This window comes from Anolis carolinensis, unplaced genomic scaffold, assembly GCF_035594765.1.
Source record: "Anolis carolinensis isolate JA03-04 unplaced genomic scaffold, rAnoCar3.1.pri scaffold_19, whole genome shotgun sequence".
NCBI lineage: Eukaryota > Metazoa > Chordata > Lepidosauria > Squamata > Dactyloidae > Anolis > Anolis carolinensis.
The window spans coordinates 1,238,406-1,255,172 of NW_026943829.1; the positions used below are offsets into that span (position 1 = coordinate 1,238,406).

Genomic DNA, 16,767 nt, shown 5'->3' on the forward strand with positions numbered 1-16,767 from the left:
ACAACCTCTGAGGATGCCTGCCACAGATGTGGGCGAAATGTCAGGAGAGAATGCTTCTGGAATATGTCCAGACAGCTTGGAAAACATACAACAACCCTGTGATCCTGGCCATGAAAGCCTTTGACAACACATGTTAACCTGAAGGTTGGGTTGTTGACCTGAAGGTTGGTGGTTCGAATCAGGGTGAGCTCCTGCCTGTCAGCTCTAGCTTCCCATGTGGGGACATGAGAGAAGCCTCCCAGGAGAATGGTAACACATCTGGGCATCCCGTGGGCAATGTTTGAAGTGGAACAATGGCTCCAAACTACAGGAAAGGAGATTCCACCTGAACATCAGGAAGAACTTCCTCACTGTCAGAGCCGTTCAGCAGTGGAACTCTCTGCTCTGGAGTGTGGTGGAGGCTTTTAAGCAGAGGCTGGATGGCCATCTGTCGGGGGTGCTTTGAATGAGATTTCCTGCTTCTTGGCAGGGGGTTGGACTGGATGGCCCATGAGGTCTCTTCCAACTCTGCTATTCTATGATTCTATGATTCTAGGGAGCTAAGGATGGAAGTTTAGTTTAGAATGAGTCTAGGTTTTTATGCCTGTGTTGATTGACCCTAAATAGATTTATTTTCAATATATCGTGATATTTTGGTGCTAAATTCGTAAATACAATAATACATTGTCTACAGAAATACGTTGGATAATCCAGAACCTTGGATAAGTGAGACTCTACTGTATATATATATATATATATATATACACACACACAAACACATCTTGCCTTTCCTCCAAAGTGACTTATGATAAGGCTGAGATGGCATAAAATGCAAAACAGGATAATAATAATAATAATAATAATAATAATAATAATAATAATAATATCAAAACAACATTAAATAAGGGATTATCTTTGTATTCGAGACCCAATTGAAACCACAGTCTTGTTTGGTGCTGACCCTCCCATTCAGGGGACACTCTCAAGCCACAGCTGCTTTTTCCAACATGTCAATGCCGCCCATTGACAGTGTCGTCTCAGACCTCCAAGATCTCATGAGAAGGAGGGAAAGGGGGAGGCCATTTCCAAGGGGGGAGAAACAGAACAGGAAGGGGACTGTTCGGTCTTGGCTATATTTAGCCGGAGGGGCAACCAAGGGAGTGTCTACGAGAAAATGCCCAGAAAGGACGGAGAGCCATCTGTCGCATACGTCTGTGATATGTAAAGATTGACATACAAATAGTTTCCAAACTCAGTTATGAAGATTTTCAGGGATAGCCATGTTAAACTGCAACAGAACTTTGAAGGGTCTTAAAACCCAACAAAAGCTTTTGTGTGTCGTTGTGTCTGCTAAAGTAGATCCCGCAAAGGCTTAAGATCATAGACTTGGAAAAGACCCCAAGGGCCATCCAGTCTAACCCCATTCTGCTAGGAAGGACACCATCAAAGCCCTTGCAACAGATGGCCAGCCTATCACTGAATCATAGGAGCAGACTTGGAAGAGACTCCAAAGGCTATCCAGTCTAACCCCATTCTGCCAGGAAGTACACCATCAAAACCCTTGCAACAGATGGCCTACTGTCATAGAATCATAAGATTATAGACTTGGAAGAGACCCCAAGGGCCATCCACTCCAATCCCATTCCGCCAGGAAGGATATAATCAGAGCCCTGACAGATGACCAGCCTGTCATAGACTCAAAGGATCATAAACTTGGAAGAGACCCCAAGGGTCATCCAGTCTAACACCATTCCGCCAGGAAGGACATAATCAAAGCCCTCCCAACTGATAGCCAGCCTGTCATAGACTCAAAGGATCATAGACTATGAAGAGACTCCAAGGGCCATCCAGTCCAAAGTTATTGTGCCAGGAGGGACACCATCAAAGCCCTCCCAAAGGATGGTCTGCCTGTCATAGAATCATAGGAACACAGACTTCGAAGAAACCCCGAGAGGCATCCAGTCCAGCTCTCCCCTGCCCTGCAGGAATAGCACAATCAAAGCCCTATGGAAAGATGGCCAGCCTCTGCTTAAAAGCCTCCAAAGGAGGAACCTCCAATGGACTCTGAGGAGACAGTGTGGCCCCTTCTACACTGCCATATAATCCAGATGATTCACATTATTTGCTTTGAACTGTATTATAGTTGACACTTCTATATATTCAGTTCAAAGCAGATAATCTGGATTTTATATGGCAGTATATAAAAGAATCCCAGCCTTATTTTAAAAAGGGGGGGGGGCTTAACTATCGCAACAAGTTGGTCCGAAGTGTGCGTTTTTGCGCAAGACCTAGTGACATTATCTGAGATCAATGCAGTCCTCGACTACATTAAAAGGAAGGAAACTGCTGAGTCAAGGAGGGTGAGGTGCCAAGGCTGCTTTCCCAGAAAACTAGTCTGCAAAAGACGGGGCTTTCAAAGCCATCCAATCTTATTCTCATTGCCCTCTTGCTTCGTTTCAATTAGGCCGATTGCAGTGATGCTTGCAAATAGAATGCGTGAACACTGAGTCAAGCTTAAGGCTGTGGAACAACATAGCCTCATGTTGACTTCATTTTGCATTTCTAACTATTCATTTGGAGCCTTAGAAGAGTCTGAACACTTGTTGAGTGTCCTCAAATAATTTCTGATTTACACAAATAGAAATTCGTTCAAAGAAAGCCCCTTCGGTTCTGTTACCTTTCCTGCATTTTGGTCGGCCTGTTCAGATGAGCCTCCTTCTGCAAAATAAGCAGAGTTATTTTTTTTTAAATCTCTGAAGCCACCCACTCTTTCCTCTCGCTTTCTCCCAAAAATGGACCATTCACACCTGCTACTCGTCGGCTTTTTATAAACAGCACGCATGGCGATCTCCTTTAAATAGAGCTTTAAATCCATGCCTTCGTCAAAGTTTTCCACAGACCGGAATAGCCGAGACTCACTTGAGGGTAGAGCGCTCCGCTTTGCGTACGCACACATCCCATTGTGGCTACCCACAAAGCCAAACTAAGCATTAGCGGAGTCTGCAAGCGCATAAACCAGTTAGTCTCTGGATTCCTTTGCGCCCAGGCTAATGCGGCCATCTCTGCGACTACAGTTTCTTCCGTTGCGTTGTGTATGCTCTCGCCTCCCTCGGCGGAGCTCAAAGAAAGTACGAGAGAACAAATTAATCCTCTGTCTCACCGTCAACCTTTCTTCCCGTTGCTTTCTCAGCAAGGCAATAATCTCCTCCCTCTTCTTTGCCTAAAAAACACAATGCAACACGTTTACGATACTGAAACGAACAGAAACGAATCTGTGGACTCCTTTCACAGTAGTTTCAATCAGCTGAAGGGATGTAAGCCATTCCTGCCAATAGGATTTATTTCTCTTAACATCGCCTTTGTGACTTTGGATAATTTTATGTGTGTTTTTAGACTCTGTTTATTTAATATGTATTTTATAGAAAGATATTTTAATATGTATCTTTTATAGAACTGTGTTCTATATGCAATCAGGACAGTAAATTATGAACAACACTCAGAAAACAGGGGAATTCCAGACAGACAACCATCAGGGCCAGCTAACACTGCCCAACAAAGGATTCCTCCCAGGCAGAAAGCAACCAGGCTTTGAAGCTGCAAGGCTATTCAATACTAATCAAGGTGGCCAATGGCAACATTCACACTTGCCTTATTGTGTCAATAATAATAATTATAATAATAATAATAATAATAATCATCATCATCATCAGGGCCAGCGAACACCTCCCAACAATGGATTCCTCCAGGCAGGAAGCAGCCAGGCTTTGAAGCTGCAAGGCTTTTCAGTGCTAATCAAGATGGCCAATGGCAACATTCACAAGAGTGCTTTCTCACACCCTGGACATTATTTTACAGATATATAAACCCCACTTGCCTAGTTTCCAACAGACCTCACAACTCTGAGGATGCCTGCCATAGATGGGGGGCGAAACATCAGGAGAGAATGCTTCTGGAACATGGCCACACAGCCCGGAAAACTCACAGCAACCTAACTAAATTCTTTTCTCTATGGGCTGTAACACCAATAAACACCACTTGAACCATTTGCATTGTGTATATATATACAGTAGAGTCTCACTTAGCCAACATAAACGGGCCGGCAGAACATTGGATAAGCGAATACATTGGATAACAAGGAAAGATTAAGGAGAAGGCTATTAAACATCAAATTAGGTTATGATTTTACAAATTAAACACCAAAACATCATGTTATACAACAAATTTGACAGAAAAAGTAGTTCAATATGCAGTATTTACAAATTTAGCACAAAAATATCACGATGTATTGAAAACATTGACTACAAAAATGCATTGGATAATCCAGAACGTTGGATAAGCGAATGTTGGATAAGTGAGACTCTACTGTATATGTATATGTATGTATGCATAGTACAGTACATATTAATTCCAGGTATAAAGGTGATATGGAACAATTAAACCAAAATGTACACGGGAGAATTGCTTCTACTGAGAAGGAGGTGAACTGATCAATATCTTCTATAACTCTATAGAATAATTTCCCAGGCAAAACTAACTAGCAACCTATGATGCCCAAAGCTGACCAGTCTCAATGCCACAGAGTTATTTCATAAAATAATATAATAATAATAGGAGAACAGACTCGTTTCTCCCACTCATCCCATTTCCAACGGGCTGCTAAGGGATGAAATCCATTATACAGTTATTAATTGCAATAAGTAGGAATGCCAGCGAGCAAAAAGAAAAGAAAAGAAACCCGTCTGCAAACCTCAGCACTTTTCATCCCCTTTGGCTGCCTTCCCGGGATTAATACAGAAAGTGTTTTATGTTAAAGGGAAGGGGGGTGAAATACTAAAAATTGCTGCAACGCTCTCTAGTTAAGAGGCAGGATACTCTGTGGTTCTAGAGACTCTGTGGTTCGTTTAACTAGAGAATGGCTTGTCTTCGTCTTCGCAGTCTTGGCACATTGATGCCAAATATGCTGAGAGCATTTCAGGGGTTAATGAAGCAATATGGTCTTTCTTCACAAAAATAAAACACAGTTGATTTCCTGGTTAATCCCATAACTGATGTGCTCCCAACCAGTAAAAAAACAAAAACAAGGATGGGCCCCAAATGGGGCGGAAATGTCTCTAAAAGGCATCTAGAGGCAAAAGAGGATTTTTATGCAAAATTTTAATTTGATGGAAATGCCCTCTATATACTCTAGGAGCTTTGGGAACATATGGAACCTCTCTACTTCTCTCACAATCTATCTATCTATCTATCTATCTATAATAATAATAATAATAATAATAATAATAATAATAATAATAATAATAAAACTTTATTTATACCCCGCCACCATCTCCCCAATGGGGACTCGGGGCGGCTTACATGGGGCCATGCCCAGGACAATACAATATAACCATATCATAATGCAATTAAATAATACAATACATAAAATAAACAGTACAACATAAGATCAAAACAGCAGTATAACAAGGGCGGGCCGCATGAACACTACAGTTAAAAAACTAGATTAAAAATTAAAAACTCTGGGTGAGAAAGGGATCAGAATAAAAACCTCGAGGGACAGGGACGTCAGATAGTGAACCAGTCTAGAGGATAAATATTGGGGGGAGTAGCAAAGAACATTTACTCTCCGAAAGCGCACCGGAAGAGCCATGTTTTTAAATCTTTCCTGAAGGCTAAAAGGGTGGGGGCTTGCCTGATTTCAATGGGCAGCGAGTTCCACAAGCGGGGGGCCACAGCAGAAAAGGCCCTCTCCCTTGTTCCTACAAGGCGGGCCTGAGATATAGGTAGTGGCGACAGGAGGGCCTCCCCTGATGATCGGAGAGATCTGGCAGGTTTATGGTAGGAGATACGGTCACGAAGGTAGGCGGGTCCCAAACCGTTTAGGGCTTTATAAATGATGGTCTGCACCTTGAATTGGGACCGGAAGATGAACGGCAGCCAGTGGAGCTCCTTAAACAGGGGAGTAGATCTCTCCCTGTAACTCGCCCCCGTTATTAGTCTGGCGGCCGAACGTTGGACCAGCTGTAACTTCCGGGCCGTCTTCAAGGGAAGCCCCACGTAGAGCGCATTACAGTAGTCCAGTCTAGAGGTAACTAAGGCATGGACCATCTATCTATCTATCTATCTATCTATCTATCTATCTATCTATCTATCTATCTATCTATCTATCCAACTCTATCACTAGCTCTCTTTCTATCACCATCTATCTATCCCTATCACTCTCTTTCACTATCACTAGCTGCCGCAAGTCCTTTTGGAGAGAGGGCAAGATATAAATAAAAGTTGTTATTATTATGCAATGCTTTTGACACAAAATAAATAAATAAATTATTGGGTTGCTGTGTGTTTTCCAGGCTGTCTGGCCATATTCCCGAAGCATTCTCTCCTGACGTTTCACCTGCATCTATTGCAGGCATCCTCGGAGTTTGTGAGATCTGTTGGAAACCAGGCAAGTTGGGTTTATATATCTGTGGAATAGTGTCCAGGGTGGGAGAATGTTGCAATTGGCCACCTTGATTAGCACTGAAAAGCCTTGCAGCTTCAAAGCCTGGCTACTTCCTGCCTGGAGGAATCCACTGTTGGGAGGTGTTTGCTGGCCCGGATTATTATTATTATTATTGACATAAAGACAGAGTATGACACAGCAAATGAGATTATATTATTATTATTTTATTATGTCACAGCAAACAAGATAGATATGCTGGATTTCGTATCACAAAATCACAAATCGAACACTTCCCAAGTGTCTAGGACTGTGTGATGTATTTTCGGATGATGCGCGCAGATCCCAGCAGGGTGGCCTTTTGCAGTTGACAGATCGTAATTTTGTCAATTTCTATTGTTTCCAAATGCCGGCTGAGATCTTTTGGCACGGCACCCAATGTGCCGATATTATTATTATTATTATTATTATTATTATCTTCCATCATTCTCTCTATTTATTTCTATTAGTCTCTCAGTCTCTCAGTCTATCTATCTATCTATCTATCTATCTATCTATCTATCTATCTATCTATCTACCTCCGCTGTGTACCACATGGGGACTTTCATCTTAAAGGAGTCCCAGTTGAAAATAAATAAAAAGTTCATTCATCTTTAAGGTGCCACAAGAACCACTATTATTCTCATACAGTCTTATCCGTAATTAGGAATCGCTTGTTGCTAGGTGGTGTTGGGCTTCCTTGGCGGAACATATTTCTGGCCCCAAAACACCGCCTGAGGAATAGGGCGGTGGTTGAAAACACTGATTTATACACACAACGCAGCCGGGAGGGATCAAAAGAAGACTTTTTTCCCTTCCAAAGCCCTCCTGCAATACGAGGCCGTGCCTTTCTTTTTAATTTTATGCCTCCGACTCAGGCCACTTGGATGTCTTCCTCTCCCCCGCAGATTTATAATACCATTCAATTATCTCAATTCCGTTTCTGGAAGAGATAATCAGCTAGAAAGCCTTTGGGAGAAAGCAGGCTCCATTTCATGACTCCAGACACTCCCTTGCAAACATTCTTCACAACGGATAAGTAAAGAGATGCATACGCTGATACACAAATTCAGACTGAAGCCCTTTCTGGGTGTCACAAATGTCAGCATATTGGTAGTTATTTCATATATTTTGATTGTATTTTTAAGCTATGAAGACAAATAAGCACTAAGGAAGATTTCTTGACTCACATATTATGATAATTTGACTTGTCTAAGAGGCTTCATTTGTATCTGATGCTCTGCCTCGGGCAGCAAAATGGCTTGGGCCAGATTCCCACGAACAAGGAAACCAATCTCACCTTCTTCAGGTACTGCTCTTTCATGGCGTTCTTCTCAGCTTGGATTGCTCCCAGTTTTCTCTCTTCATCTCTTCCTAAATCAAACAAGAATTAGGGGGAAATGCTCAATCAATGATATCAAGATAAATGAAGTTGTTTATCAATGCCAGGCAAAAAACAGCACAGAAAGAGACTAAGAAACAGAAGAAACAGAACTCCGGGGGTTGGTGCTCATCTCCATTTCTAAGCCGAAGAGCCGGCATTGTCCATAGACACCTCCAAGGTTGTGTGGTCACTTGGCATGACTGCATGGAGTGCCATTACCTTCCCCTATTTTTTTTTAATTTTTATATACGATTTTAAATATACATAAAAAGTGGGGGAACAATGTAATAAAGTGAAGAACAGATTGATTGAAGAATGTAGAGAGATAGTAAGCGGGAAAAAGAAAACAAAAGAAATGTCCCAAATCAACAAAGTTTTCCTTCCAGATCTTCTGCACAGTTTTGAACGTTTACCAGCAAACGTCCAAATACCTCTTTGGGCCTAGGGTGATTTCTGAACATATTTTACAAAAGTTTGACTTTTTCTTTTGATAAATATACTCTCAATTTGGACCAATTTGTCTTTTGTCTTGGAGCACTGTTCTGTGATATTATTTGTGATAGTAAAGCCATGTTTTTAATATCTAATAATCTCAAAATCCATTTTTCTGTTGAGGGAATTTCTTGTGTCTTCCACAATTTTGCTAGACATATCCTAGCGGCCGTTACCATATATGTGAACAGCTTTTCCGTGTTAAGATCCATCTGAAAATCAGTAATTCCTATTGATCTACTCATATTTGCATGTTTTCGAACTGCTGGGTTGGCAGAAGCTGGGGCTAACAGCGGGAGCTCACCCCACTCCCCGGATTCGAACCGCCAACCTTTCAGTCAGCAAGTTCAACAGCTCAGCAGTTTAATCCGCTGCGCCACCCATATGTATGTAAAGGAAGGCATTAAAAACGTGACCTGCCAATGCCATCCGCTGTAGCATCTTAGGACTTTATTGCCTTCTTCGACTGCCAGGTTTGTATGGCAGCACTGACTGCGCCGTTTGGCACCAAACCAACAAGGAAACCCTTCGTCAGGGAAACGTGAGGCCTCCGTGATTCGCTTCCCAATCAATTCCGTGCTAAAATATTGGCACACATTCAAAACTGCATCTTGCTAAAGCAAAGCCGGATGCTTACTGCTGATGGAGGGCCGGGCAGAATTGTCATGTTTGCCTAAAAACACCAAAAAAATGAGAGATCAGTGAACTGAAATGCTTAGAGGATTATTACCTTTTTGCAAAGGCATCACTCAATTTATTTATTTGTTTACTTACTACGTTTATATCCCGCCCTTCTCACTCCAAAGGGGACTCAGGGCAGTTTACAAATTATATGTATGTATATACAATAAATTATACAGTATTATTAGCATTGCACAATATTAGCATTATATATTACTACGGTATATTGTACTATACCACTATACTGTAATATTATTAGTAATACAGTAGAGTCTCACTTATCCAACATAAACGGGCTGGCTTAACATGGGTTAAGCGAAAATCTTGGATAATAAGGAGGGTTTAAGGAAAAGCCTATTAAACATCAAATTATGTTATGATTTTACGAATTAAGCACCAAAACATCATGTTGTACAACAAATTGTCAGAAAAGGCAGTTCAATACACAGTAATGTTATGTAGTAATTACTGTATTTACGAATTTAGCACCAAAACATTGCAACATTTACTACAAAAACATTGACTACTAAAAGGCAGACTGTGTTGGATAATATAGAACCTTGGATAAATGAAGCTTGGATAATTTATTTATTTTATTTATTTAATACGTTTATATCCCACCCTTCTCACCCCGAAGGGGACTCAGAGCGGCTTACAAATTAAATTTACATACAATATTATATTATTAGTATAGCACAATACTGGCAATAATTTACCATATTGTACTATATCTATATATTGTAATATTATTAATAATATTACATGTAATATATAATATATAATTAATATTATTATATTGTATTATTAGTATTATATTGTATTACAAAATAATATTATTAATATTATATGCATATACAATACATTACATTATTATATATTTTTGTAAATTATATTGTATATATGTATATATGCATGTGTGTATGCATATACAGTAGAGTCTCACTTATCCAAGCCTCTGGATAATCCAAGCCATTTTTGTAGTCAATGTTTTCAATATATCATGATATTTTGGTGCTAAATTCGTAAATACAGTAATTACAGCATAACATTACTGCGTATTGAACTACTTTTTCTGTCAGATTTGTTGTATAACATGATGCTTTGGTCCTTAATTTGTAAAATCATAAACTAATTGATGTTTAATAGGCTTTTCCTTATTCCCTCCTTATTATCCAAGATATTCGCTTATCCAAGCTTCTGCCGGCCCGTTTAGCTTGGATAAGTGAGACTCTACTGTATATAAGTAAAGGTAAAGGTTTTCCCTGACGTTAAGTCCAGTCATGTCTGACTGGGGGTTGGTACTCATCTCCATTTCTAAGCCCAAGAGCCGGAGTTGTCCGTAGATACCTCCAAGGTCATGTGGCCATAGGCATGACTGCATGGAACGCTATTACCTTCCCGCCAGAGCGGTACCTATTGATCTACTCACACTTGCATGTTTTCGAACTGCTAGGTTGGCAGAAGCTGGAGCTAACAGCAGGCACTCACTCCGCTCCCAGGATTTGAACCTGCGACCTTTTGGTCTGCAAGTTCAGCAGCTCAGCGCTTTAACACACTTCGCCACCAGGGCTCCATACATGTATATATGTGAGACTCTATTGTATTACATGATATATATATATATATATATATATATATATATATATATATATATATCTCTTCGTGTCAGGAGCAACCGGAGTTGCTTCTGGAGTGAGAGAATTGGCCGTCTGCAAGGACGTTGCCCAGGGGACTCCCAGATGTTTTGAAGTTTTACCATCCTTGTGGGAGGCTTCTCTCATGTCCCCGCATGGAGCTGGAACTGATAGAGAGAGCTCGTCCGCGCTCTCCCCGCGTGGGATTCGAACCTGGCAGCCTTCAGGTCAGCAACCCAACCTTCAAGTCACAAGGCTTTTATCCCCTAGGCCACCAGAGGCTCCTATGTAATATATAATATATAATTAATATTATTATATTGTGTTATAATTAGTATTATATTGTATTACATTACAATATTATTACCAACCTTCCCTTTTCAACATAGTATTTGTTCGGAAGGCTCTTTACAAAAATTTATAATTTAGGCCCTATCATGAGCTCTTATTGGGTTTGGCTGTTGGGATGTTAGGGATTGTGGGAGTTGGAGTCCAAAACACCTGGAGGGCCCAAATTTGCCCAGGCCTGCCCTAGTTGCCTGGCCAAACTACAACTCCCAGGATGCCATAGAGAAGTTGAAGGAGCCTCAAAAGATACCCAAGCGAGAGCTGTAGAGTTTCCCCTTTGGGGACCACAACTCCCAGAATCTCCAGATACAAATCCTAGAATTTGGGGACTACAACTCCCAGAATCTCCAGATACAAATCCCAGAACTACCGCCGTTTGAGGGCCTCCTGGACCCGGTGCCGGACCCGGGTGCCGGCCCGGCGTCGCTGTGGAGGGATCCCCGCCGGGGCGCCAGGCAGGACTCGAGGTGGGGCTGGAGGGTCACCGAATCCCAGAAGGTCTTGGCCAGGGCCACGTCCTGCTCGCTGGAGCCCGCGAAGACCAAGGCCGACTCGGACGGGGCTTCACGCGAGGAGGCGGGCGGCCGAGGCGCCTCCGCGCTAGGCCGCGTCTCCATGGCAACCTAGGCCGCGTCTCCATGGCAACCGAGAGAAGCAGGAAGGAAGAGGAAAGAAAGAAGGCCAAGGCGCCACTCAAACCCTCCCCACAGATGGCCGGCCGGCCTCATGGCGCACTACCATGAATGATATCGTGTAGTTTGGGGAATGGAAACCACAGCCCCCAGGATCCCACAGCGTTGAGTTCCAAGTGTTGTTAAGTAAAGCTAAATAACAAACGCAGCAAGGCCCAAACAGACCAATTCAGCCATAGCAAAACACTTCATGAACCAACCTGGATGCAGAATATTATTGGAGAAGACAGAAATGCTCTACTACTCTGGCAGCTGTCGTTTCAGGCTACACAGAGAAGCCATTGAAATCCACCAGCGCATGGACAATAAATATGGGCGAAATGTCAGGAGAGAATGCTTCTGGAACATGGCCATGGGAATACTCACAGCAACCCAGTGATTCCGGTCATGAGAGAAGACAGAAATGCTGGACTACTCTGACAACCGTCGTTTCAGGCTACACAGAGAAGCCATTGAAATCCACCAGCACATGGACAATAAATATAGGCGAAATGTCAGGAGAGAATGCTTCTGGAACATGGCCATGGAAATACTCACAGCAACCCAGTGATTCCGGTCATGAGAGAAGACAGAAATGCTGGACTACTCTGACAACCGTCGTTTCAGGCTACACAGAGAAGCCATTGAAATCCACCAGCACATGGACAATAAATATAGGCGAAATGTCAGGAGAGAATGCTTCTGGAACATGGCCATGGAAATACTCACAGCAACCCAGTGATTCCGGCCATGAAAGCCTTCGATGACACGTGGACAATATCAACAGAAAGGAGGAAACCATGAAAATGAACACAATATGGGTCCCAGTATTTTAAAATCAGGACACTGGATAAAGAACAACACTAGAAAACAGGGGAAATCCAGACAGGAAACAATCAGGACCAGCTGACACCTGCAAACAAAGGATTCCCGCAAGCAGGAAGCAGCCAGGCTTTGAAGGTGCAAGGCTATTCAATGCCAGTACATATATATAATATACAAGAATGTATAAATATACAATATATTGTATGTACTTATAATATTGAAAATAATATTATAATGTAGTACAATATTATACTAATTAATAATACAATATAATATTAATTATATATTATATATTAAATGTAATATTACTAATAATAATGCCATAAAATTATATAGTACAATATAGTAATTTAATGCTTATATTGTGCTATGCTAATAATATATTGTATGTACATTTGATTTGTAAGCCGCTCTGAGTCCCCTTTGGGGTGAGAAGAGTGGCATATAAATGTAGTAAATAAATAAAATAATAAATAATTCAATGCTAGGACGAGGAACAACAGCGTCAAACTTCAGGAAAGGAGATTCCACTTGAACATTAGGAAGAACTTCCTCACAGTGAGAGAGAGAGAGAGAGAGAGAGAGAGAGAGCTGTTCAGCAGTGGAACTCTCTGCAGCAGAGCCTTCTTTGGAGGCTTTCAAGCAGAGGCTGGGTGGCCATCTGTCGGGGGTGCTTTGAATGCGATTTTCCTGCTTCTTGGCAGAATGAGGTTGGACTAGATGGCCCATGAAGTCTCTTCCAACGCTAGGATTCTATGATTCCCTAGGCTCAAATTCTAGTTTGAACCCCCACCCCTCCCGAAAGCTATAACAAGATTGATTCCATAAATCTAGCCTTTATTGTACTGCAAGAGACTTTATTATAATTTAAGATGGCAATTGTACAGATCATATGATGGAGCATGCATTAAAAATGGAAAAAATCCCCAAAGTGCTAAAACGACAGTGACAAAGCAGGCGCATTGACATTTTCATCTTCCTAAACGCTGCCAAATGCCGTTTAATCCTCTCGAATTAATTCTGCTTTGGCACCAGTCTTCTTCTTAACTTTCCTTTGACTCAGAATGACTTGGGTTTTTTAAGGGTGAAGCTCAGCATTTATTGGGATGGAAGAAGGAGAGTAACTTCCCAATTTAGTTGGCATTTATAATAGGGATTCCCATCTTTATTTACAGCAGTATCCACTGATACAACAAACCCGGGATGCTCAAGCCCTGTTAAATACAATGGCTTAACAATCCAGTTCAAAGCAGAACAATGTATATTATCTGCCTTGATATTCTGGATTATATAGCAGTGTAGAAGTGTCAAGAGGAACCATGACATTTTCAAAGCAGTGGGATAGTACGGGATTAATTGGGATTGCCTGTCAAATAGATCTGTTAGTTTTGCATTTTTCTTGGACAGTTTCAGTAATTATTACTGTCAGGTTCTAAATTGCTGTTGGTGTTGTTTTATGTGGCTATAATGTTTTAATTTTGCTGATTTGTGTTTTAAATCCATGTTGATCGAGGTTGTCTTCGTGTGAGCCTCCCCAAGAACCTTTGGGGAGATGGAGGCGGGATACAAAAAGTTATTATTATCATCTTCGACACAAAGACATAGTATGAATGATAATAATAACAACAATAGCAACTTTATTTTTGTATCCCACCTCCATCTCCCCAAAGGCAGATGATGACGATGATAATCCAGTACAACAGCCAGCAGAGTGTCTGCTGTGGACTCATCTTGTTGTGTTTCAAATAATAATAATAATAATATTAACTGCAAAAGGCCACCCTGCTGGGATCTGCGCGCATCATCCGAAAATACATCACACAGTCCTAGACACTTGGGAAGTGTTCGACTTGTGATTTTGTGATACGAAATCCAGCATATCTATCTTGTTTGCTGTGTCATAATAAAATAATAATAATAATTGATGTTGTCATCCCAGGTGACAGTCGCATTGACGAAAAACAACAGGAAAAACTCAGCCACTATCAGGACCTCAAGATTGAACTTCAAAGACTCTGGCAGAAACCAGTGCAGGTGGTCCCGGTGGTGATCGGCACATTGGGTGCCATGCCAAAAGATCTCAGCCGGCATTTGGAAACAATAGACATTGACAAAATTACGATCTGCCAACTGCAAAAGGCTGGGATCTGCGCGCATCATCCGAAAATACATCACACAGTCCTAGAAGCTTGGGAAGTGTTTGACTTGGGATTTGTAATACGAAATCCAGCATATCTATCTTGCTTACTGTGTCATACAACAACAACAACAACAACAACAACAATATATTAAGTACAGTAGAAATTGAGGCGTTTTCCTTCATTTTAATTTTGGAGAAGGGATGGAAAGACACAGGTTCTGCAAAGATGTCCACACAAAGTATCTTCATCACCAATGGAGCCAAGGTACAAAGTTTCTAGTTTCCCAAGGCCTCGGTCCCCATGGAGCTGTTGCAGGCCAATTGTCATCCAAAAAGGTGGGAGGTAGGCCGTTTCACCTGGCCGTGTTGTTAGTGACTGTTGCCTCGTCAATCAGCTAACTACACTGCCTGGCAACCAGGCCCATCGGGATCCCTTTGTTGTTTTTGTGCAAATAGAGAAACCTGAGCTGAGCGAGGGTGCATCTACACTGTTGAAGGAATGCTGTGCTACACCACTTTAGCCATGGCTCAATGCTATCTAACCCTGTAGTTTCCCAAGTTTCTCTGACAAACTGCTAGAGTTTTCCCAAACTATAGCATTGAATTAAAGTGGTATCACTGATTTTGCACTAATCACCCTCTATACGGAGCAATTGAGGAAGCCTAGTTTTTCAGCCCTTTTTTTAAGACTGAAAAAGCCCCCCTCGGCTTATACTCAGGTGAGGGTCCTGGTTGGCTTATATTTGGGTCAGCTTATACTTGAGAATATATGGTACATTTATTATTTTACTCTATTACTATTGGTATTATTACATTTATTATTGTACTCTATTATTGTTGCTACTATTACATTTATTTTACTCTATTTTTATTATTATTATTAATACATTTATTATTTCACTCTGATATTATTATTATTATTATTATTATTACTATTACATGTATTATTTTACTCTATTATTATTAAAAGGCACATTCACATTGCACATTCACATTGAAGAAGATGAGAATAATGATTTAATCAGAGTTAGACAGTCTTATTTTAAATTAGAGGTTGATGTAAATATTCAAAAACATGTAATCTACTGATGCCTCAATTATGTAATTTTTTGGTATCTATCTATTTTTATTTCTGAGATTTCCCACCCTCAGCTTATACTTGAGTCAATGATTTCCCTGTTTTTTTGTGGTAAAATTAGGTGCCTCGTCTTATATTCAGGTCGGCTTATATTCGAGTATATACGGTATATGCTAATTTATGTTGTGGTTGGGTTGTTTTCTTATGTAAGCTGCTCTGAGTCCCTTCGGGGAGATGGAGGTGGGGTACAAGAATAAAGTTATTATTATTATTATTATTATTATTATTATTATTATTATTATTATCGTTATCAAACTGTATTAATTCAGCAGTGTAGATGCACCCTTAGTTGGAGGATTAATTAATCGAATCAGGACAATTGCATAGCATGGTTTTCTTAATTGGTAATTGTATCAGTTGTGTGCCTTCACGTCATTTGCAACCTATGCTGCCCTTAAAGCAACCCTATCACAAGGTTTTTCTTGTCTGTCTTCGAGGCTGAGAGAGTGTGCCCTTCTCAAAGCTACCCACCATATATGTCACCTTTATGGTTTTGGGATTTTTCCTCTATTTTTGAAAATAATTCCATGGCTCTTCTGCATAGTAGGTCAAGGGAAATGCATTAGGCAGGCAACGGCAGAGGCAAAAACAGGATGTGTTGCACAAAGGCGAGGATTCTTCTTCGGAAAGGGCTCTCCTCCGGATGTTTTCTTTTCTCGCAGAGTGGGAATCCCACGCCTTGTTTTGATGACAGTAAAGCTAATGATTGCCAAGGAAACCTCACAATCAGCTAACTACACTTCCTACAAACCAAGCGTTCCAACAGACGTAGACCGAAACCTGGAAAAGACCATGCCTATGATATTTTTTAGCTTTTCCCCTTTGCGACGGCTTGGGTCCCAAAAACGGCAACAGCGGTGTCAAGGCTGGATCTGCAACGTATATGGTGTACGTTGTCGTTCCATCGTCACAACTGCAGAACGAGATAATGGGAACAGAGTTAATCAGAATTTTAAAAGGCTTTTAAATATTAAACTTTAAAAAAAAACATAATTTC

The 16,767-nt window shown here is 41.0% G+C and overlaps 2 protein-coding genes across 7 annotated transcripts in view; both read right to left on the reverse strand.

Annotated features, from left to right (window-relative positions):
- Positions 1-2,646: 2,646 nt before the first annotated feature.
- Positions 2,647-11,617, reverse strand: hoatz (HOATZ cilia and flagella associated protein). 2 transcript variants are annotated; one of them, XM_062966343.1, is made up of 5 exons: positions 11,367-11,617; positions 8,971-9,006; positions 7,758-7,831; positions 3,140-3,199; positions 2,647-2,697 (listed from the first exon to the last, which is right to left on the reverse strand). In XM_062966343.1, exons 1-5 carry the CDS (start codon positions 11,611-11,613, stop codon positions 2,653-2,655), a joined length of 462 nt encoding a protein of 153 aa, XP_062822413.1. In that variant the 5' UTR covers positions 11,614-11,617; the 3' UTR covers positions 2,647-2,652. The 2 variants fall into 2 exon arrangements, with proteins under 2 accessions (XP_062822413.1, XP_062822414.1); XM_062966344.1 differs by lacking the exon at positions 8,971-9,006.
- Positions 11,618-16,468: 4,851 nt separating this feature from the next.
- The window catches only part of LOC134294709 (trichohyalin-like), a 35,057-nt gene continuing 34,758 nt past the window's right edge, over positions 16,469-16,767 (reverse strand). For all 5 annotated transcript variants that reach the window (XM_062966311.1, XM_062966314.1, XM_062966310.1 and 2 more), the window contains one exon: positions 16,469-16,683. In XM_062966311.1, the coding sequence (XP_062822381.1) occupies positions 16,497-16,683 (187 nt within the window). In that variant the 3' untranslated portion in view covers positions 16,469-16,496. The remainder of the gene's footprint in view (positions 16,684-16,767) is intronic.

Coding starts and splice junctions, on each gene's coding strand:
- hoatz (XM_062966343.1), bottom strand. CDS start 11,613: ATGGAGACGCGGCCTAGCGCGGAGGCGCCTCGGCCGCCCGCCTCCTCG. Junction 9,007..11,366: donor CAGGAGGCCCTCAAACGGCG/GTAGTTCTGGGA, acceptor TGGTGTTTTTAG/GCAAACATGACAATTCTGCC. Junction 7,832..8,970: donor TGCCCGGCCCTCCATCAGCA/GTAAGCATCCGG, acceptor TGTTTGATTTAG/GAAGAGATGAAGAGAGAAAA.